The following is a 24992-nucleotide window of genomic DNA, read 5'->3' on the forward strand; positions in this document are numbered from 1 at the left end:
CGCCGTGAGGTCATACGAATGGCAATAGTGCTATGCAAATATCATCACTCTATTGTATACAAAAAAACTAAAGTAAAAAACATTGCCATTTTAAATGCCAAGAGGTCTAACTTTCACAAATGCAAGACTGATTGCATTGCAAATGCTTGTCATAAATTGGTTTGTGATTTTTCTTGCGTTGTGTTTTCACTTTTTTACTGTTTGTGTGCTGCATACATACTTCACACATTTCTTCTAAGTTATGCCTAATTGCTTTTTCTGCCAAGCTAACCAGAGTTAAGCACAGGTTAATTTAGTGACTTTTTGTGGTTCACCCTGCAAGGGATTGTGGTTGTTGCAAAAAATTTTTGGGGGCTTGATCACCTCCTTCTTCTGCATTTCTTTACTAAATCCTGTATTTATTGCATCTCATTTTTTCCTTTACTTATTTTAGCAATCCCGACTCCTTGGAATGTACCAATTTCTCACTCTAGATCTGGGAATTGGCTTTGCCACTTACTTGACAAGTAAGCCTCAATAAGTGTGTTGTACAAAATGAATCAGCAATTAGGAAGTTCTGCTGAAAAGCAATGAGTAACTTGCCACTTGCAACGAATGCTACTTGTGTTTGATAAATCTTACAGTTAATGTTAGATGTTTACATATCAATGAGGTATTGTTTACAATGTTTAATGAAGAGGTTTTATGTTTAGAAACATGGCATTCACTTCCTCACAAGTGACACCAAAGAAATGTATGCATACACTGCAATGTGTTTCATGGGCCCCAATACATTTAATAAATCTTGTATAAAATCACACAATAAAGAACCTAAAACACTATACAAAATGAACACTCATCATGCACAGTTTTATCTAACATGCCTCGCACGTCTATCTCCCCTTTATCAAATATTATGCAATCAAACATCCTAGAAACATCTAACAAACATTTTGCTCATCTCGAGCAAGTATCCCAAATATTTCTGACAGCCACCGCACATACCGCTATCAAACATCCTTCAAACGTCCATATCAAGCAGATAAGACACCTTTACAAACATGCACCGTATACATCGCGACAAAACCTCATATGTACCTCTATCAAACATCTCACCTTTCTTCGGCCATATCTTGCAGCCTGAGATGCTTTTTATCATTTGCATCGCCACGCAGCGCGCCACAGCTCATTCATGTCCGACTGTATTCTGTATAATAATTGCTGAGGGACGTTTCAACGATCAACCACCACTGGGTCTGGGCTCCCAACAGCACGGCCAAGCCACTGACCAATAATTAACAAAAGAATGCCAATACTGTGTATTTCTTTCCTTTTTTGATTTTGTATACAACATACAAATTAAACAATATGCATCACTGGATTTTTTCCACTTGAATAAATCACATTTATTTATAAACGGTTTTACTTCATTAGTTTGGTTGTAATTTCACCAATTTTTTTGTTTTTCGGACACCATCTGTACAAAACATATACAACTTTACACAAAAATTCCTAAAACATTATCCACAAACTATTTATATTCACTATCCAAACATTCAAACATTCACTCGCACACATACACAAACATTACTTAATATTTACACTGGAATCATACTATTCACAGTAAGCCATAGACCATTTCCCATAAAGTTGTCAACAATTGTAAAGTTGGTTAAACAGTCTTATGGCTGGGATCAAATACAGTCCACGCGTTTCAAACTCGTCTTGTTAAAGAGTTCTTATCAGGACCAAGGCTCCATAGGTTAAAGCCTGTGTGGTAATTCTATTGAAAACACGACGACGCTGGACCATTTATATTGGCCAAGTCGCCGTGTGTGGAGAGGTACCGCCAGCTGGACCTTGTCCGAGTCTCTGGCTGACACTAGGCAGGAATAATAGTTGGAGTCGGAGTAGAATCAAATCAAACGGCTTTCGTTAGAGCTTGTTCGGCGTCCTATACGGCAACCTCACTCGGCGCATTGGGTTTTTGTATACAAAATCAAAAAAGGAAAGAAATACACAATGAGGGACATTTCAAAGCCCACCGAGAATCAATCAAAATGGCAGACACACCGTTGAAAAGAGGAGGATGTCCTCTTTCCAGTGATGGTTCTCAAATCGGAGATCACCGCAGGAGGGTGAACACGGAGCAGGGATCCACCCATTTGACCACCAAGGCAGTGAAGGATGGGAGACGCATACCAGACCAGGGCTCCTCTACCCATCAAGAGCCTCAAAGTTTGTTTCTGTTTACCCCCAATCTGACCTGAAATGAGAGCAGAAAGACAACTGGATATCAACTTTATTTCTATTTTAAAAATTAGAAAGGAGTGGGGGAAGCCCATGATGCTATAATGTCAACTCCCACCCCTAAAGGGCCAACAGACTTCTTCCCCTCCAGGTGGGTGAATTGTGGCTTTGTCCTCAATTTTCCCTGCCTACACTAGACACATAGAGGCATTTATTTAAAAATAAAAAAAAGAACGGGGTGACAGTAGGTCTGTCCATGCACTGGGCAACATTCTTCATCCTTAAAGTTTTTGTGCAATCCATCTTCTTCCAGTTCAAATAGACTTTCTACCCCTTGGTCCTCTGAACCCTAATACTGTAGTCATCCTGTTGAAAAGCTATTGGAAATTTGGATTCCATTAGGCATTGTTTTGACACATGGATTGGCAAAGAAGTTGTGAAACTCCCCATCCGTCACTCCCAGGTAGCAAGGACTGGCCTACATCAATCACAGACTCAACTTACATCAATCCACAAGGCAACTGCCCTCCTCCTTGCTAGCCCTTGCACACACACCCTGCATCCATCGCAGCCGCAGCAGGGGCCGTCTCTTCTCCTACATCGCCTCCAAGACCTGGCATGACCTGCCCCTTCCCCTCCTCCTCCACACTGCTCCCACCCAGGTGGACTACTAAAGAAAGTGTAGTAACCTGTATTGTATTTTTCTTGCTACTTTATCCCTAGCTGCTCAGCCAGTGTGAATGTGATGCATGGAATGTTGGTGTGAGGAGCATATATGGAATGGTTGGGTGCCTGGATACTTGAGTGTGACATTTGGAGTATGGGCTGAGAGGCAGGCATACTGCTCCTGGTAGGGCAGCATCACATCAGCTCAATAACCTGTAACTACAACTTAATAAATCTTCTTGAAACTACATCCTGGCCACGGTCTTCATTACTACAGAAAGCTCAAGACCTGACTTTTTGCCGTAGAACCCCAAGTGCCCTGGTACCCCTGGGTTGACAGTGCCGCACTCAACAAATGCTGATTGATTGATTGGTTGGTAGGCTATCTGATGCTCTGGTATAGCACCTGATGTAAAAATGTACTGATGACAAGCACCATTCTTTCTTTTACACTATTCCCCGGTGTCTAATGAACTTTCTGCCCCCTGGGGCAAAAGCACAGAGGGGAACCTTCCAATCTTCCCCTAAGGGAGAGGCAATATGGATTCCAGAGTACTGTCTGACCACACCCCCAGCTTGGCAAACTAATGAGCTTGAACAAACTTATAGGGAAAATGGAAATTGGATGAGCGAGAAAGAAAAACTGGACACAGAAGGATTCACAAGATGTCTTGAGTTGAATCCTTATACTGGACCCCTCATGCTTCAAGTAGGGACTTTTCATCTGCATTGGTACAAGCGAAGGGGTAAAACGACTGAAAAACAATGAAGTTACTGAATGAACCCCCTTTCAGATTACGAATCATCACCTGGAACGTTTGAGCATCAAAATGAAGGCGATATAAATGCACCCAAAGTATTCTGTGGTTTCCTATACAATAGAGAAAACATTTATTTGGACTAGATATTTGTCAGAAGCCTCAATCACTAAACTTGATTAGTTGTGTGAAAGATATGTGGGTGTATATTTGCCAATTTTGTTAATCCCGATTCTTCAGATAATCTGCTTGTTTGTACAAGTGACTAAAAGAGAATAATTTAAATATTGATCTTCTTCTTGATCATTGGTTTTATGGAACTGAAACCTTTCACATGTATGTTTCACACTCAACTCTCTCTGGAAATAACTAAGGACCTGTTTTAGAGTTTGGCGGATGAGATGCCTGGTCACAAACATGACGGATATCCCGTCCTTCTCATTACAATAGGGTATAATGGGGTATAATGAACTTGTAATATGACGGATCGCGGTCCTTAAAATAATTTTAAAATATTTAATTAAATGCACAATACCAAACTTAATGGATGTGCAATACGCAAATGATTATCTAAAATTGAAGAAAAAAGAAAGATAACTGTACTTCAGTCAATGATTCCAAAGTAATCATCAAAATCCATTTCCAGATGTGGCCCAGATTGGATAAACTGCAGTCATCATTAAGGCCGAAATCTCCTTCACCAAACTGCATGAAACTGGGAATCCAGATGTGGGGACTGAAATTGCAACCAAGTAAATAAGTTCAAAGAACTAGAAGCTGTAGGTGAAATTTCACAAATCCAGTAAGAGGATCTTGGCATTCCACTGTACACATGTTTAACTTTAAAGTACACAATCAATCAATCAAGGCATTTATAGAGCGCACTACGTACCCGGAGGGTCTCAAGGCGCTTGGGTGGGAGGGGGGTGGGGTGCTGCTACTGCTCGAACATCCAGGTCTTGAGTTTCTTCCTGAAGGAGAGGTGGTCTTGGGTCAGGCGAAGGTCGGGAGGGAGGGTGTTCCAGGTCTTGGTGGCCAGGTAGGAGAAGGACCTTCCTCCTGTTGTCTCTCTTCGGATGCGGGGGACGGCGGCGAGGGCGTGGTTGGTCGATCGGAGGTGGCGTTTGGGAGCGTAGAAGTTGAGGCGGTTGTTGAGGTAGCTCGGGCCTTGGTCGTGTAGGGCTTTGTGTGCATGGGTGAGGAGACGGAAGGTGATTCTCTTGTTGACGGGGAGCCAGTGCAGGTCTCTCAGATGTCCGGAGATGTGGCTGCTCCGGCGGATGTCGAGGATGAGTCTGGCTGAGGCGTTCTGGATCTGCTGGAGTCTCTTCTGGAGCTTGGCGGTGGTTCCGGCGTAGAGGGCGTTGCCGTAGTCCAGTCGGCTGGTGACGAGGGCCTGGGTGACAGTCTTCCTGGTCTCGGTGGGGATCCACCGGAAGATCTTCTGTAGAATGCGCAGGATGTTGAAACAGGACACGGAGACGGCGTTGACTTGTCTGGTCATGGAGAGGGAGGAGTCCAGGGTGAAGCCCAGGTTGCGTGCGCGGTCTGTCGGTTTGGGTGCGGTGCCCAGGGCGGGGGGCCACCAGGAGTCGTCCCAGGTGGAGGGCGAGGAGCCCAGGATGAGGACTTCCGTCTTGTCTGAGTTCAGTTTCAGGCGGCTGGTCGTCATCCACTCGGCTACGTCTTTCATCCCTTCGTGGAGGTTGGTTCTGGCGGCGGCGGGGTCGTTGGTCAGGGAGAGGATCAGCTGGGTGTCGTTGGCGTAGGAGATGATGTTGAGGTTGTGTTGGCGTGCGATGGCCGCAAGGGGGCTCATGTAGACGTTGAAGAGGGTGGGGCTGAGCGAGGAGCCCTGAGGAACGCCGCAGATGACTTCCGTGGCTGCAGATCTGAACGGAGGTAGGCGGACTCTCTGTGTCCTTCCAGCGAGGAAGGAGATGATCCACTCCAGTGCCTTCTCCTGGATTCCGGTGTTGCTGAGGCGCTGCACTAGGGTGCGGTGGCAGACAGTGTCGAACGCCGCCGAGAGGTCTAGGAGGATGAGGGCTGCTGTTTCACCGTTGTCCAGCAGGTGGCAAAATTCCCCATGTCTTTATGTTACCTGACTTATGGTTTCAGAAGACTCCTGCAAGATATCCCCAGTGTTCACATGAGCAAACCGCAGTCCACCAAAGTTCCGCAGCTGCTTGCCCAGGACTTTGCATCGCAGCACCAGAAAACCAGATATTGAATATTGTGATGGCTGAAAGTTAGGGCCATATTTATGAAGAAGTGATGCAGTGTGTCAAGTCACCTCGCTTCACAGTGCTGCGTGACAGGGAGGGAAGGATTTGCTAGGCCTGGGTGGAGTTCACGGAGTTCCGCTTCACAAAAATCCACACAGTGTCCCAAAAACTTTTCCACCCACACGGGACTCCACAAGTGGTGGAGTGCTTTATGTCATGCCATTCACGCTGATTTTCAGTGCCAGGGCAGGAAAATCGGAACTAATGGCACCATTTGCAGTGCAAGAGGGCGCTGCTTCTTTCTGCCACGTGAGTAGATGTTCTACTTGAGCGGCAGGTTCCTCAAGGTGAACGAAAGGTTTCTCGACCCAAGCGATAGCGATCATCCACGCCTGCCTGCGTTGAGAAAAGTCGCCAGAAGGTGGTCTGGAGTAAGATTACATTTTTCAGAACTCCATGCGCTACACAGAGCACGGAGTAGGAAAAACTCTGCAATCCCCACGAGCAGAGCCAAATTTCACACTCAGGTCTCGATTTCCCAATGTTTAACACATTACGGTGCATTGCTGTTTTTGTCTAGTGCTGGCACACAATGTGCTGCCTAGCGCCAATGCAGGCATTCTTGCACCGTGGTGAAAAGTTGTCTGCATTGTAAGCAGAATTGTTTTTGTTCAGGAAGGGACACATTCACATTCCTGCACAAAGACAACTCCTGAGGCACTTCACTCTATTTATGCTGCAGAATGCAGCACACATAAAAAAAGGAAAAAACAAAGAGATATAAATATATTGCTCCTCGTTGCGCCTCCCTGGGAAGGAGTAGCATTTTCCTTCAATCAATCAGGCAGCATTTACAAAGCGCCGCTATTTACCCCTTGGGGTAGCCAGGAGCTGAGGTGTCGCAAGACTCTAGTCGACGAGCCAGGTCTTAAGTCCTATTCTGAAGTCTGTGAGTGGGGGTGACGTACGCACGTTGAGGGGGAGGTCGATCCAGGATTTAACGGCACGGCAGGAGAAGGAACTACCTCCACTGTGGCTTTGGCAAATGCAGGAAACAAGCAATCTCAGCTCTGCCAGTAATGGTAAATCTTGGAATGCATCAAAATCCATGAGTGTTGCATGGGAACATCCAAGCGCCACCTATGGAATACCTCCCATGGCAGAGTGACGCAGCACAGGGATTGAAGCTGTGCTGTGCTATTCTGGATTCATCAAGCCAATCACAGCCAAGGGGGCCGTGTGTGGCTTGATAAATCACATCTTAGGGGTTGCAATGCTTTTGCACCACATTGCATGGTGCAAATGTGACACGATCCCTTGATAAAAATGGCCCAAAGTGACATGGGGTTGATAGATTATCTGGTCTACAGTTCAATTCTACAACTGGCAAGCTTTGCACCCCTGGCGGCTTCTCACCATTTTCCCTTGTGGCGTGTTTTGGAAGGATTTCTAACCACACCACAATTACCCATTAAGGAGGGCTGAAAGGCCAGCAGGCTACCAGAGAAAACAGTCAGAAAAGGAAGAAAGTGGGGTGCTGGACTATATTAGCATCAGAAAAACACCTTTTCCATGCTCAATCAGTGCAACATTTTGCCGGGGATCTTAGGACCCAGCCCCCGATTGAACCAATGTGGAGTAAACCCGACACATCATAGGAGCTGACCGACACTAAAACCATGTGAAGACCTCATTGACACCACGTTCATTTCACATGGTTCACATTTTAATGGGTTCTTTTTGCGAGCGATGGGTCCACCCACAAGTTGGGTGCTGTTTTTTACTGGGAGTAGTGCTGAAACACTGGGAGGTACTAAATTCGTTTTTTATAGTACATTCTGTAACTTACCTTCACAGAAATGTGAGGCAAAACTGTGATTTTCATCAAAGTAAGTTTAATGTGTGCAAGACATTCTGGATAAACACCCCCGTGCCCAGAAGAGTGGTGTTATTTTTATCAGGAGAAATATGGACTGGATGAAGAACAGCCGCCTTAAACTGAACTCAGACAAGACGGAAGTCCTCATCCTGGGATCATCACCCTCCGCCTGGGACGACTCCTGGTGGCCCCCGGCCCTGGGCACCGCCCCCAAGCCAACGGACCACTCACGCAACCTGAGCTTCATCCTGGACTCCTCCCTGTCGATGACCAGACAAGTCAACGCCGTCTCATCTTCGTGCTTCAACACACTGCGCATGATCCGCAAGATCTTCAGATGGATTCCCACTGAAACCAGGAAGACCATTACCCAGGCACTCGTCACCAGCCGACTAGACTACGGGAACACCCTCTACGCCGGAACCACAGCCAAACTTCAAAAAAGACTCCAACGCATCCAGAACGCCTCCGCACAACTCATCCTGGACATCCCCCGACACAGCCACATCACCGGACACCTGAGAAACCTGCACTGGATCCCCGTCAGCAAGAGAATCACGTTCAGACTCCTCACCCACGCACACTAGGCTCTCCACGACCTGGGCCCCAAGTACCTCAACGACCGCATGACCTTCTACACGCCCACCCGCCAGCTACGATCGACTAGCCACGCCCTCGCCACCGTACCACGCATCCGCAGAGCCACCGTCGGAGGAAGATCCTTCTCCTACCTGGCAGCCAAGACGTGGAACTCCCTCCCCACCCACCTTCGGCGAACCCAAGACCATCTCTCCTTCAGGAAGCAGCTCAAGACCTGGCTGTTCGAGCAGTAACATACCCCTTCCCCCAGCGCCTTGAGACCCTCCCGGGTGAGTAGTGCGCTTTACAAATGCTGTGATTGATTGATTGATTGGGAACACAGGGTGGTAGAACTTTTTTAAATTTCCAGAGATTCCAAATCTTTAAATTTCAGAAATTTGAGGAGATTTCAAATGTATCTAAAGTTTGATGTTTCATGGCATTCTAGGTGAGAAAACATAATGGTATCTACAAAAAACGCACTACTCTGGTTTTCTCTGATAATTTTCAGCAATGTTTGGGAATTGTAGGTTTCCCTGGGTGTTAATCAACCTTGGACACAAAAACTGCAACTCACCACATTGCCAGAAAGAAGAAAAATACCAAGTAGATGAATTTTTGTGGCACCAGACAGATTCTGCAACTTTCCTTCCCAGAAACATGAAGCAAATATGTAATTTATACAAAGTTTGATATCTGCAGGGACTTCTTGGTTAGAAAAAGTGTCAGGCTCCATAAAAGCCGTATCTTGGTTTTCTCCTTATGTCAAGAGTTCATAAATGTCTGGGATTGGTAGGCTTCCTTGCGTACCGTCTAGCCCTGAACAGAAATACTGCAGTGGACCACATCTTCAGAAAGATTACAATTCCAAGGAAAATCTTGATGTCTCCATGTTGCATGAGGGGCCCTTCTTGTGATGGGTGACAGGACAAACAATTGGGGTTCCATTTTAATAGGGAGCAGGGTGGGAACACAGAATAGTAGTATCTCTGTTATTTTCTGTGCGCACCTGGCTCTTTTTGCAGGGTTACCCCCAGAACTTTGCATTGTGTTGCTGAACCCATTTTTGCTGCCTTTAGAAATCTGTGCATTTGACCTCTGTCGACCAATGCTAAAGTGCTTGCGTTCTCTTACTTAAAAAAGAAGGTAAGAATGCCCTACACCTAATTGTCACATTTAATGTACTTGTAGGTCTCTAGCAAATGGTACTGCATGTGCCAGGGCCTGTAAATGAAAGGCTTCTGGCGGACATGTACCATGTATTGTGCCTCCCACTAAAGTAGCCTTTTGATGCATATTTCAGACACGCTACTGCAGCGTGCAGTGCAGTTTCAAACTTCTGTTTCAACCTAGCAAAATAAACCTTTAGCTAGGCCTCAACCTTCTTTTTAATGACGTAGAAGCCGCCCCTTTGGTAGGCCCTAAAGGCTCTTAAGGCTGGGGGCATTGAAAATGTAGGACATGTGTACTCAGACTTTACATGTCCTGGCAGTAAACTGTCATAAAGTTGTATTTCACTGTTGTATGGCCTATCTCTCCCATTAATTAACACTGGGTTACCTTATTACAGTTAATAAGCGCTAAATTAGGGCTGGGAGCCAATAGAGATTTACGGCCACATACATCAACCTATTTAGGAAGTGCAAACGGTGCGAATCGGTAAATTCGGCCGTTTGCGATTCCTAAATAGGTTTTTGGGATGCATCAAACATTTTTGGCAAAATCGCTATTTTTAGCGAATTCCAAAAATGCGATTGCTTTTAAGGAATCGCAACTTTGCGATTCCTTAAAAGCAATGCATGATTACTTTTAAAATTGCGAATTCGCAATTAGGGGGTGCAAATTACCACGAGGGTGAACCTCGTGGTAATTTGCGAAAATGTATTCAAATGCTCAAAATTGCATTTTAAAACACTGTCATGTTACAGGCACACATGTCCTTAGGACATGTGTGTGTGAAACATGCACTTCAAAATACATTTCAGGGGTGCAGGGGGGGGTCCTTTGGACCCCCCCCCTGCACCCATGGAATGCATTAACATTTTGCGAATTGCTAATTGAAACTCGCAAAATGTCAATGCCTTCCCATTGATTCCTATGGGCCTTTTGGCCCATAGGAATCAATGGGAATTGCGAAATCGCAAATTAGAATTCGCATAATATTTGCGATTCGGTAAAAATTGCGATTTTTACCGAATCGCAAATATTATGCGATTTAAATCATGCATCCCATTTTGCGATTCCTTATTTGCGATTCCCTAAAAATTGCAAATAAGGAATCGCAAAACCATGCAATGATGCATGTGGGGGATAGAGTTTACACTTAAATTAGTTGTAATTTAAAATCCTCTTTAACAGTAAAGTTGGATTCTAAGTCACAATTCTGAAAGTGCCATTTTTAAAAAGGTTACATTTTCTTGTCCCAACCTTTCATGCCTTCTGCCAGTGGCCTGGGCCACACAACTGTAATTGTTCTGCTGATAAGGTTTGTGTACTCCTTCCAGACAGTAATACAAAGGGGGCTTAGGTGTGAACAGGATGGATCATCCTGGAGACTCACTGGGGAGGAGCTGTATCCCACCTTATAATTTAAAGGGGGTTGCCTCCACACACACAAAGCAATCTGACATGAGGCCTGGCCCGTCTTTTATCACCCCAGACAGTTTGGAGCCTTGACAGAGGAAGAGGAGAAACATTCCATACAGAATATGAGGGTAGGACAGAGAGTCCCCCGACACAAAGGCTGGCACCAAGTATAAATATTGGACCCCAGAGGCACTTTACAGAAAACTCCTAAGGACTGCCCCACTGCAGACGACTGGCTTACTGTCTGAGAAGGATGCTTGGACCTGCTTACCTTCATCCCAGGCTATCCCTGAGTGACTCCAAGGGGCAGTTGGCTCTTGTGTGAGCTACAAGGATACCACAACTTCAGAGGCCTCCTTGCAACTGCCCGCTGACCTTCTGTGACTGGATCTGCCCAGACCTGCAAATGAACCTGCCTGAGCCCTGATGGCTTGTGCTGGAGCGAGTCCCTGATTCCCAAGAGATGCATTCTGGACCCTTGGCTGCATCAGAGTGTACTCCTTTGCAAGAAAAGGTGACATTTCTGAAGTTTGAGCTCTATGCGACTGTGAATGGGCCCGTTTGCACCAAGACTCCGCTGCCCGCAACAACGGCAAACATGATGTCCTGTGAGAGAAAACCTTTGTGCTACAGTGACTGCTAGCAAGGACCAGCCTTACAAGAACTACAATTTGTACTACAGCATCCACAACTCACAGTGACCACCAACATGATGCTAGAGCATGGCCAGCCATGACACCCACCTGCCTTTTTGCAGTACAGCAACAACCACCAACAACGCTCAGCCTGCTCTCCATGCCTCAACAGCAGCCAACCGCAACACTCTTCCTTCTCCTTGCAGCCACCTAGACCGTAAACTCAGACTTTGAAGGTAACTTTTCAGTTGAACTAACCTGGTTCCTGTAACTGACTCATGCTCCATTGCCATTGGTCTGACTTTCATCCGGGCTAGCAAAACCAAATGACCGTGAGTGGTGCTTTGTGCTTGAAATGTAATATCTCCAGTTTTACTGATTGGATACTTGTCATTCTAGTATTGTTTTGTTTACTAAAATGTATTCTCTGCTTATAAATTAGTTTGGGATTTTGCTCTCACTTTATTACTGTTTGTGTGCTGCATAAATACTTTACGCAGTGCCTGGCTGATTTGTGCCAGGCTACCAGACAGTTAAGAACAGTTTAATTTAGGGTCTGATATAGATCTTGGCAGACCCAGTCCAGTTGCTGCTTTTGTGGCAAATTCCGCCCTCCGCCTTGGTGGTCCACCTGCCCGATTTAGAGGTTGACAGGTTCTGGGAGAGAAGACCACCACAGTCCGCCACCTGTGCCAAGACTCCTGCTCCTGCATTGACATCAGTAGAGCAAGAAGCAGCTGTCGGAGGGAGTCCCTCCAAGACTCCCGACATCCAGATTACAATGTGCCTTTCTGACTATGCAATTGTGAAGGGTTCACTACCAAGCTCGATTCAGGGGAATCGAAGAAAAAGAGGTGAAAACTCACCTGTTTTCTGGGTCCCACTTCAAATTCTGTCTTGAACGCCATTGTCCAGATCCTTCCAGTGCTGATGCTCCCCGGCCACGACGCTCAGCAACCTCGTTGTCTCCTGAATTGAAGGTAGGCCTCTGTGTCATCTTTCGTATGGATAGTATGGTAACATTTGCTTTTGCCTCATGTTATTTTATATGCAACAAAATGGACAGTAAACTTTGCCTGCATATACATTACGACACAAACACAGCGTATATATGTGTTTTACCATAATTATACGTAGCACCTACCTGTCCATACACCAGCTGGACCTCACTCTGTCAGAACTCGCTGCTAGGACACCGCCAGCACATCTGCGCCATCTAAATCGGCTCGGCAGGAACCCGCCAGCCTGATGGTGGCGGAGTACTGTCAACCAGCAGAGAAGATGTCAGGGGTGGTGGGATCCTGCCTATAACTGCAACACCTAAATATGTTGGGCAGACCACTGTCAGCTCTACGGAGTACTTGGGGCCACCACTGCTGCAGGACGGCGGTAATCCCGCCAAGATCTTAATCATGCCCTAGGGACTTTTGTGGTTTGCCCTGACAAAGATTGAGGTTGTTGTCTGAATGGGGATTCCACTCCCTTCAACCGATACCCAATTTCTTACAAATCTTTCTATTTAAACTCAGTTCACTTTGGTCTCCAAACGTTCATCAGTGTGGTACAAAGAACACATTTTGCAAGCCACCCTTCGAGTTTTAGAAATGATCACTATATTTAAACTCAGAGTCTTGGTTTCAACTAAAATGTATAAATTGTGTTCATACTCCTCTTTGTTCATTAGATATCACCTTATAAATGAATGCTTGGTCTTTGCACAATAAAGAATTATCAGCTGCAGCTTTGTTGTTGTCTGCAGACATCTCTTGTTTTTCGACTTCCAGCAAGGGGCCTGGTTCACAATGGTAAAGTCAGAATTTTGTTCTAAGTATAGACCAAAAGTCTAACTTTAATACTTTTCTGTACTCACAAAGTTAAGTTACGAGTAGTATATTTACGACTGCAGAGTTTCCACACTCGGGGCATCTTTGGGAATTAAGCCCAAGGACTATATATCCCTGTGACCCTGCAGAATCTGAAACTTTCCCACTCAGAAGTGTGAGTAAAGTGTGTGTTCCTAGCCAAAGTTTAAGGTTTGCAAGCGCTTCTGAGTTAGAAGTCCTATTTGAGAGCCATGTGAGGGCACAGCTCCCGGTGTCCCCGGGGTGTCTAGTTATGAAAATGACTGGGTTTAGTTAGAATCCCTGGGTGGCAGAGTTAAGGGCCTTAATAGTGCAACCATTCACTATGGCAAGTAGGAGGAATTATGGATTTACTCGTAACCTGACAGTCCACATGTCAGAACCATGGTTAAAAGAATCCTCATTTCCTCTGCCCCCAGGTGGGCGGAAAGGCTATTGGGATGTTAGGGCGGGAGGATAGGCCTAACAGCAGGGTTGTTCACCCACACATCTTTTTTTTTGTACAATAAAATATTTCCCTGATGTCTAGTGTACTTTCAGCCCCCCCGGCCAATCAGTGCTTTTTGAGCCAGTGATTGCCAGTAGGGGGCACCAGCACTTATTTTTAGGACCGGCACATTTTTTTCTGCCTCAGACATTTATCGAGAGAGAAAACACTTAGACAGAAAAGAAGAAGGAAGAGACAGAAGGAAAAACCACCACAAGAAATACAGCAGGAACCTGCAAGAGGCAGCTGAAGGTGTGGGGAGTGTGTGTTAGTGGATTAAAGAGGCCTGAGCTGGATTTAGGGCTATGTAGCAGTGGTATTCCACGGGCTCACATTTATTTGCACCAGTTGCATGTTTCAGAGCAAGGATATGGGCACGGTCATTCTTTCATTTACAAATTGAGTACAGGGGCATGTTCAATTGGAATGGCATATATGTAATATATTTTTAGAATGCCCACTTGTCATATCTCATGAACACATCCTGTCTTCAGGGAAAGATTGTTTTGTACACTACCAGCAGACCACTCTGATCCATACTCGATTTCACCTACTAATTCTTGGTCCACTGAGCTCAACCTAGTACAATTGTAGGAGATAGTCTACTAAAATTCACAGAGGTCTTCAAAATCCCATAGCCTCCCAAGATGGAGAGAACTCTATAATTGTTCTCACTCCTTCCTGTTGGCACTGGTGCACTTATTGATGCACTCACTCACTCACTCACTCACTCACTCACTCACTCACTCACTCACTCACTCACTCGCTCGCTCGCTCGCTCACTCACTCACTCACTCACTCACTCACTCACTCACTCACTCACTCACTCACTTACCCTCACATATACTCCACACTCTTTTAGATATCCTGGAGAGCCTCTCACTATGTGGATTCTCACTGGAGTTGGGATATGTAGTTTGGCATCACCTGTCACTTCCATCATTGTTTCTTTGATGGTAGGATTGTCAATGCAGAAGAAAGTCCATTTATAAGAAAGCACCCTAACTTTGTTTCAAAATTGAAAATGATATTTAATTGCTTTATAAACACATGTATATTGTTCTTACCTTTCAGTAACTTTAAACAAAGCATCCCCAGAGCTCTCTCCCAACAGACCTCTGAGGCACCTGATCTCATTTCCTGTTTTGGTCTCCACTGTGGTAAATTTCCTAGCCAGCCTGATCATCCTGACTGTTGCCTTTCTTCTGGTCCAGCAGCAGCCATGGTACAGCAAAACTAATTTATTCAGGTAAGGAATTTAAGATCTTTGTAAACAATTGATGACTTACTATATAGATGTAAACCTGCTTACGGTTGCCCTGCATCACCTCATTCACACTCTTATTTGATGTGTGTGCACCTCCTTGTACTCCTTCTTCACCTCATTCACACTCTTCTTTGATGTGTGTGCACCTCCTTGTACTCCTTCTTCACCTCATTCACACTCTTCTTTGGTGTGTGTGCACCTCCTTGTACTCATTCTTCACCTCATTCACACTCTTCTTTGATGTGTGTGCACCTCCTTGTACTCATTCTTCACCTCATTCACACTCTTCTTTGATGTGTGTGCACCACCTTGTACTCCTTCTTCACCTCATTCACACTCTTATTTGATGTGTGTGCACCTCCTTGTACTCATTCTTCACCTCATTCACACTCTTCTTTGATGTGTGTGCACCTCCTTGTACTCATTCTTCACCTCATTCACCACTCTGTGTTGTGTGCCTACGCCTCCTGGTTGGTATTTACCACCACATTCAAACTAATCCTCAGCATTTACTAACTCACACTGCTTTATGTCCACACACCTAAAAGTGGATCAGCGTCATCTTTTTTTGCACTCACTTTGGTCCATATGGCATCTCACTTGTCTTCTGCACGACCTCATTAACACACGGTCACTCTCCATAGTTCACTGGGTATCAGCGCCATCGTTCATAAACCCAGTCTCGCTCTCTTCATTGTACTTGCAACTCTTAACAGCCCTCAGCCCCATACCTACACACTGCCCAATGTGCACCACCCAGCATCACTTATTTTCTACCTGTTGGTCTGCAGACGCCACCCTTTTACATCCCAAAGGACCACCTGTCAGCTCTCTTCCATGTTCTTTCACCTCTTTACTACATTACCACTATCCGCATCATAGTCACTTCCTTCACACTGATACCTGGCGGGTCATTAGGAGGACGGGCGGACTTTGTCCGCCCGCCATCCTATCGGATTATGGGACCGCCCGCCATAAGGGCGGGGGTCCCGTGGGGGGTATTAGGATGTGCCCGCCACAGTGGCGGGCGCATACTGCATTTTTAACATTGTGGCAGGCGGGGCTCTCAGCTCTCAGTTTGGGATTTTATGCTTATTCCTCCTTTCAACCTCTTTTTTAATTGAGGGTCTCTTTTTGGAGTTTGGTATGATTCAAACTTTGAAAGTAGAGGATCTGGATTCGACGTCCTTCCTTCTGGCTTCTCCGTCTGCATAACTTAAAGAAATGCCTCATAGTAACCTGAAATCATATCGGAAGAGAATATAAAGTGATTCACCTAAGGAAGTGAAACACTGGAGTTCTAATCAGCAGTCATCCTAGAGGAACCGAATAACATACAGGTTACTGACTGAAGGAGACTTCTTTAATTGACCAATCATATGTTTTTATATTTGAAATCAATGTCCTGAAGAAGGTGATGATATTGTAGAACACCGAACCGCCGCGTCGACAATTGGTTTCAAAAGAATATCATTCTTTTAAGTGTATATTTTTCCAAGAAATGTAATTTTATTTTTAGGTCTCAAGTATATATGTTTTAATAAATCACGTGATCAAGTGTTTTTAATTTTGTATGTTGATTATTACTATGGCTGAGATACCCGCCACCCCCTCTCAACACAATCCCCAAATGAGGGAAACCGGAAACAGTTCTTGAAGTTTTTGGAAGTGGGAGGGAGTGACCCTCCCGGCCGTATTTATTAAAACAAAAAATTAAAACGGTTAAACATTAATGTACAATTTCATACCACATTGCGATGTTTGGCTAACTTTAACAGATTCTCTAATACAGAGGTTCTCCTAGCCGATCTAACATCCTACAAAACATTTACTTGAAATATTGAAATTGTACATCCTAACGTTTAAGGGCCAACGGCAAGGTCGTAACCGGTGTCAAGATCCCTAACCAGACATACCCCCCCCCACTTGGGAGGGGCGACCGCACTGAGGCGTACTCACGTGCAACTACTACAATTTCCCTTGTCTTGACGGGGGCACTTATCAACTCGACGCCATTTAAAGGTCGTTCGAACTCGTGTGAGGTATCTAGAAGGTATCGTAGACCTCCCCCCAACCCCACACAACTTACCGCATCTGCCGTCGCAGATGTCACTGGCCCCGGGAAATTCCCCAGGAGGGGGCTGTACCCCCTCCTACACAGGAAGGGGCCTTGACCGCCTTTCCTCTTCTTTCGGCGACCCATCCTTAGAAGGGACCGCCTCCCCGTTGAGGGGCCAAAGGCCACCTCCCCCGAGCGCTCCCATCCGTGTTGGGTGACGCCCACTCATAGGGATCTTCCAATTAGTGCTCACCGATCATGACCTTACCGCCTACCGTCTGACCGAAATAAATACGACAAATGCTACTTAAATGAAACTACATTGGCCACTATGACCGAAAAAACCTGTACTAAATGGACCTTAAATCCGAAATTCTTTAATCACACAACCTGAAAATTACACCAATCTTTATTACACACTAAATATCAACATAACACCAAAACAACCTGAAAACGAAATAGAATAACTGATCAACTTTATTAAAACAAACTAGCTGTCCTCAGGGGCTGGTGGGTGGGTCAAAATTGGCTCTTCGTTCCGTCTCGAGCTCACGTGCAGCGAGGAGGTGCAGCTTCAGAGCACAGGAACAAGAGGATGTCTTCTGGTCTTGCGTCTCCTTTTATCCATCTTCAGGGCGGGCGTAAACCCGCCCCTGCCTGCCCCGAGGGCGTGGCCGGCGGCGTCAGTGTCTAGGCCAGCCCACTCAAGGGCGGGAAAAAGCGCGCCCCGGCTACGCCGCTTCGGGCATACCAGCCGAGACGCGCCTCCCGCCCAAAATGGCTTCCCGGGGGGATCGAGGCACTCTGCCATACGTTCGGGGGGACCGAGTGGTCGCCCCTTTCCATATGGCTGAGATACCCGCCACCCCCTCTCAACACAATCCCCAAATGAGGGAAACCGGAAACAGTTCTTGAAGTTTTTGGAAGTGGGAGGGAGTGACCCTCCCGGCCGTATTTATTAAAACAAAAAATTAAAACGGTTAAACATTAATGTACAATTTCATACCACATTGCGATGTTTGGCTAACTTTAACAGATTCTCTAATACAGAGGTTCTCCTAGCCGATCTAACATCCTACAAAACATTTACTTGAAATATTGAAATTGTACATCCTAACGTTTAAGGGCCAACGGCAAGGTCGTAACCGGTGTCAAGATCCCTAACCAGACATACCCCCCCCCACTTGGGAGGGGCGACCGCACTGAGGCGTACTCACGTGCAACTACTACAATTTCCCTTGTCTTGACGGGGGCACTTATCAACTCGACGCCATTTAAAGGTCGTTCGAACTCGTGTGAGGTATCTAGAAGGTATCGTAGACCTCCCCCCAACCCCACACAACTTACCGCATCTGCCGTCGCAGATGTCACTGGCCCCGGGAAATTCCCCAGGAGGGGGCTGTACCCCCTCCTACACAGGAAGGGGCCTTGACCGCCTTTCCTCTTCTTTCGGCGACCCATCCTTAGAAGGGACCGCCTCCCCGTTGAGGGGCCAAAGGCCACCTCCCCCGAGCGCTCCCATCCGTGTTGGGTGACGCCCACTCATAGGGATCTTCCAATTAGTGCTCACCGATCATGACCTTACCGCCACAAGGCCGGATAGTTGACCGGCTATCCGGACTCCCCACAAAAACTCCTACCTAAAGGTCATGTTTCAAAGATTTTAACCATGCTAAGAAGTCTCCTAAGAATAACTCATTCCCCACCCAAGACAAATGCACACCATCCCCCGAATACATCCTGTCATCATTAATACAGCCATGGGAAATAGAATGCAATGTCCTGGAACGGAACAACCTACTCACTTTATTGTTAAGCTTTCTAACGGAATGATTCAAAGCAGGTATAGAGATAGCCCCCCGCCACACCTTTCGTGGAATCAAATGGGACCATGCAATCGTACACCCCGGAACTCTCCTCGCCAACCAACTTACAGTGGAAAGCATTGCCTCCAGGAGTAGTCGTCTACCGATGGTGACCAAATCATTGCCCCCAACATGTACTATAACTATAGACGGCGGTGACCTTGTCCGCCCTAACAAATCCTCAAAGAATGTTTGAAACTGGTCAATACAGAGACCGCCCCTTCCGTGGAAGGACATCCTGTACCCGTATTCCCCAGCTACGTGAACCAAGTCACCTGCTTTGAATACGTCTGCGGCACGCCTCACGTATGAGTGGCCCACGACCCACACCTCCTTTTTCACAGCCGGTGATGTCTGACCGCTGGCCCGGTGTAGGGTCGACTGCGTAGTCCGCCCCGCCTCGTAGGCTTGCGTAACTGAAACCAAACAAAAACAAGAAGCGTGAGTACAGAGTACATAATTACAGCTTCACAACATGTGCAACCGCACGTATCTTTTATAACAATTGGAGGACCAACGCCCCACTCGTTTCACTTGTTCAACATTAAGACCCCTGGCTGTAGCTTCCGTAGCAGCCCCTATCCGAAAGGAATGGGTCCCAAAATCGCCCGGGTTCAAGCCCGCAGCGGCAATTGACATCGCAAGCACCCGCTGAAACTGAAATTTCGTCAGTGGGGTGGCGTCCGCGTGTCTTAACAAAGTCCCCCCCCATGATGCCACCCTTCGTGCTAGGTAATCCTCTAAACACTTTACCGGACATATGGAGGACCCAGGAATCCTGCGTATGATGACGCAGTCACCCAACCCATCTTGGTCCGTCTTGGACCTTACAAAGGAGACAGTCATTGTTTCTCCCCTGATCTGAACGTGTTCCTGGCACAAACCCCCCGCCACATCCAGTTTGTTCCTCGCAACTAGTTCGCTTACCCGCATTGCCCCGTGAAATGCTAGCGTAAAAGCGGCTCGGAACAGCACCGCCTCAAACTGAGATGAACATGTGGCAGGGAGTGTAGCCAACAACTGGGACAATCTATCCAAACCTATCGGGCGCCTTAAATCCACTCTGCGACCCTCCAGGCGTTGCCACCCACGCAGCGCTTTCTGCACAACGAAAGACGCTGTAGGGTCTTGGATAGCGTGTGCTCTGGCAACAAAGGAAATGGCAGCACGATGCCTCTGGGCCGTAGCCACCGATTTCCCAGCCCTACGTAAGGACAACAGGAAATTCACTACCCATTCCTCGTGACCCCAAAGTCGCTCTCTAACAGTCCCCAAAAAGGCTAAATAGGCCCTAAACGCCCCTTCGTATGCCTTCCTCGTCCTTGGTGCTAGACTCTCTCCCACGAGGTGACGAAGTTCGGGGCACCTAGAGACCAGAGAGCTTCGGGAAATGGTGCCGGCTCCGGGTCCGCTGAGGGAAGGAAACCCGAAAAAGCCTGCATTTGAAAACGAGACAGTGCGTCAGCCGCCTGATTCAACACCCCTGGAACGTGTTTTGCTCTGAATAGCACGTTCAATTGCATACACAGTAAAACAATTTCTTTAAGCAGTCTTAAGATCAGTTTACAACGTGCTGCCTGACTATTGATGCACTCGACCACGGTCATATTGTCAGACCAAAATATGACAGAGTGATCCTTGAACCCATCAGGCCATGTTCTCAAGGCCACCAAGATGGGAAACAGTTCGAGGAAAGCAATATTACTCGTCAGACCATTCTCATGCCACCATGTCGGCCATCTTTGTGCCGACCATTTTGTGCCGAAAATGGCGCCAAAACCTACGCTTCCCGCCGAATCTGTCCACAGCCCCAGCTCTTCAGAAGACACGGCTGGTTTATTCCAGACGATTCTACCATTGAAATCCGCCAAAAATGCTAACCAAATACGCATGTCCTGGCGGATCTCGGCTGATAGTCTCGTGCGATGATGGCCTTCTTTAAGGCCAACCATCGCTTGGGCAATTGAACGGGAAAACGGGCGGGCCATTGGTATTACCCTCAGGGCAAAATTCAACTGTCCCACCACCTGCTGTAATTGTTGCAGCGTAACTTTTGATGCATTTATACACAGTTGCAGCGCAGCCCTGAACTTCAACACTTTCTCGGCTGGCAAACGGAAACACCCCTCAATGGAGTCCAACTCGATCCCCAGAAACTCGAGGCAAGTCGTAGGACCCACTGTTTTACCCGGCGCCAATGGCACACCAAACTGGTTCATCAACACACAAAATTCGGCCAAGGCCCGGCCACATTCAAAACCCCCGTCAGCCCCAAGAAACAGGAAATCATCAAGGTAGTGCATTACATCTTGGAAACCCGTTTTCTTTGTGAAGACCCATTGTAGAAAACTACTGAATTTCTCGAAATAAGCACAGGATATAGAACACCCCATTGGCATACACCTATCCATGTAATAACAACCCTGAAACATGAAACCTAGGAGACGCTGGTCGTCTGGGTGTACCGGGAGCAATCGGAACGCTGACTCGATATCTGACTTCGCCATCAGCGCCCCGGGCCCCAGGCGATTCAAAATGGCTACGGCCTCATCAAAGGATGTGTACCGCACCGAACACACTTCTGGGTCGATTGCCTCATTTACGGAAAAACCTCGTGGAGCCGATAAATTATGAATTAGTCGGAACTCTCCAGGGTCTTTCTTGGGGACTACCCCTAAGGGGGAACAAACAAAATTCTGGACCGGGGGTACACTAAACGGGCCAGCGACCCGACCTCGAGTCACCTCTTTCCGGATCTTATCCTGTACTACGGTTGTATGCTGCAAGACGGAAATTTGATTTTTACACTTATCCACACCCTGAAAGTCCCCTACCGGGATGCGGAAACCATACGAAAAACCGTTTCGCAGCACCCCAGCAGAAGTACGATCCGGGTAGTCACTGAGCCAAGGAATCATTGCCAGGGTATCAATGGGAGTGGGTAAAGGCGCCCCTCGGACTATATTAGACCTGTTTGGCACCTCCTCTCCCCCCGTTATCACCCGTTCTGGCTCTGCACGAGGCCTCAGGATGGGACGACCCACAACCACTACATTCATGTTTGAATTTACACGATCCCTGCGGTCTCGTACATTTACCTCTGTTGTAATTAAAACAGAAACCCTTTCTTCCTGTATTGCCGGTAGGTTTCGAGTGATCGTCGGCACCCGAACCTGATCGAAAAGGCGTCCCCGCATATTGTCGGGAGGATTCGCCCACATTACTTCCTACCAACGGCATTTTCAACATTCCTGACTCTTTCATTTTATCCCAAGTCAAGGCATCATAACAATCCCAGGTTAAACTTTTATTATGCTCCTTTTCTTTTCTGAACATATTATCGTAACAAAACCAATGATTACCCTGGTGCGATGTCGAGTACCCCCTGATTCGTGATTGGTAGATTGGGAACTCGGAAAGCAACTCAGGTCTACGTTCCCCCAAGATTGATGTAAAGATTCCCCAGGCATTGCCCCAATTGCCGATATTCTCATTCACTTTAAAGGCGGCCATTTTTGCGCGCCAAACACTCGGATGCATGAGATCCTTCTGACTCTTTACATGCTCCACCTCATAATGATCAACAAGCAATGAAAAAATGTTCACATACTCCCCCGCCCAAATCTTTTCCTTAATTGCCAAAGGAACATGTTGCCCCAACTTTTCTCTCCGAGAGGGTGTTGACTCATCCCTCGCGATCGGCAATGGCCGCTTACCTGCACCTGACGCTGCCTCTGTGGTCGCAATCGTCCCTGGTGTCTTGTCCCCTGCTGCAGCCGGCACGGGCACCTTGGCTGCTTCCCGTTTCTCACGCAATTGCTTTATCAGCGCCTGCGCTTCGACAGCCGTGGCGCCCTCGTTACCTTTACCCAACCACGCTGCCAATTGTGCTGCCAACTCGGGCGGCATATCATCCTCGGACACGGGGGTGATCAGATTCCCCTCCTCTGGCACGGGAATTGGGGCCTCGAGCGGGGCACTGGGACCGGGGATCTCATTACCCGCTGCCCCCCTCCTGGGCCTCTTGTTTTTCCCTCCCGGGGCTGCTCCCGCCAAAGGACGTTTTGGACCCCTTTCCTCATTCTTGTCCACCCGCTTCTTTAGCTCGGACATCTCCTTCATGAGAACACGCAGCATCTGGTCGGTATTCATGCGCTTTCCAACCTTCTTCGGCATTCTCCAACAAAGTAACTGAAAAACAAACAAGAACGATTAAAACGCTCAAAATTGGCTCTTCGTTCCGTCTCGAGCTCACGTGCAGCGAGGAGGTGCAGCTTCAGAGCACAGGAACAAGAGGATGTCTTCTGGTCTTGCGTCTCCTTTTATCCATCTTCAGGGCGGGCGTAAACCCGCCCCTGCCTGCCCCGAGGGCGTGGCCGGCGGCGTCAGTGTCTAGGCCAGCCCACTCAAGGGCGGGAAAAGCGCGCCCCGGCTACGCCGCTTCGGGCATACCAGCCGAGACGCGCCTCCCGCCCAAAATGGCTTCCCGGGGGGATCGAGGCACTCTGCCATACGTTCGGGGGGACCGAGTGGTCGCCCCTTTCCAAATGTACTGGTGATTGAATAATATACACATCGAATCCCGCTGTTTAGCTTTATGTAATTTGCTTTATATACACAATTCCAATGTATAAGTAAGTAGTTTTGTAAATTTGGTAACTTGATTAAGCCTTGACTCTACGGGCCCGATTCACAGAACTAACTTAAGACAAAATCCTAAACTTACTACTTTTGGTATTCACAGAAGTTAGGATTTTGTCTTAAGACAAACTTAAGACAAACTTAAGACAAAATCCTAACTTCTGTGAATACCAAAAGTAGTAAGTTTAGGAGTTTGTCTTAAGTTAGTTCTGTGAATCGGGCCCTACACCATTCCCCCATTTCTATTTCAGAACAGGGACCAGAGAGTAGTTTTCTTCCCTCTAAATATATGATTCGGAAAAGGAAACTTGTTGTTGTTTAAACCTATTCACCCATTCCTTTTCCACAAAAGGGTACCTCCCATTACATTTAGACTTTTTGAAAACCAAACAGGCCTTGAACTGTACCAGAGACTTCTCCACAGTTATATCTTAACCTGGCACATAGACTCCTGAGAAACGATCAGTGTGATTGTCAAGAACAGACTGAATCTTGAAGGGACAGTCACAATCAGATAATCTTGTGGCAACGCTGTAGCATTATCCACATGATGCAGCATCCACTGTGGGAAAAAAAAATGATCTCTACTTATGATTGCTGGAAAATAGTAGTTGCCATCAAGGAAGTAGTAGACCAGTATAATGACAAAGATAGCTTCTTTAGCAATTGCACCAAAAACTTTAAATGCTAGAGCTGTCTTATCTCATGGAGATTTGAGTGACTGCACCGGGTAGCTGTTGAGTGGGTCTTAAGTGTGGCACTACTGCCCATCAAAAACTGTTCTGTATATAAATTGGAATGTTCAACAATATCATCAAGAAACACGTCCTCAATAAAGAACCGAGAGCAAGTGATAGACAAAAAGGTCCCTATAGTAACTCTACATCCTGGAACACCACTAAAGACAGGCAAAGCAGGCCTCACCATGTACGGGGCAATCCAGGGTTCAGTACTCCCACTGGGAACCCTACTGCACCACAAGCGTATCAATGCCTTTCTCCAAATGAGGCGCTTCATCTGCACTAATAGTGGATTCATCATCTAATGATTCCTCTTGGACAGAAAATGAACTCATAGAATATTGCACTTGACCCTCTGCCTCAGATGCCGAGTCAGTCTCACAGCCATGTGCGTAGGCTGATCCAAAAAGCCAACCAATAACATGCAAGAAATCAGCCTGTGAACAGCCAAAATGCTTACTAATAAACTTGTTACAATAAACAGACAACTATAAACAACACTGCATCAAAT

The 24992-nt window shown here is 46.7% G+C and overlaps 1 protein-coding gene across 1 annotated transcript in view; it reads left to right on the forward strand.

The window, feature by feature from the left end:
* LOC147684258 (putative cation-transporting ATPase 13A4) overlaps positions 1 to 24992 on the forward strand; it is a 415657-nt gene that overhangs the window by 327886 nt on the left and 62779 nt on the right. The window contains exons 25-26 of the mRNA XM_086944655.1: positions 434 to 506; positions 14984 to 15158. Of these exons, the coding sequence (XP_086800781.1) occupies positions 434 to 506; positions 14984 to 15158 (248 nt within the window). The remainder of the gene's footprint in view (positions 1 to 433; positions 507 to 14983; positions 15159 to 24992) is intronic.

This window comes from Lissotriton vulgaris, chromosome 11 (assembly GCF_964263255.1).
Source record: "Lissotriton vulgaris chromosome 11, aLisVul1.2, whole genome shotgun sequence".
Classification (NCBI taxonomy): Eukaryota; Metazoa; Chordata; class Amphibia; order Caudata; family Salamandridae; genus Lissotriton; species Lissotriton vulgaris.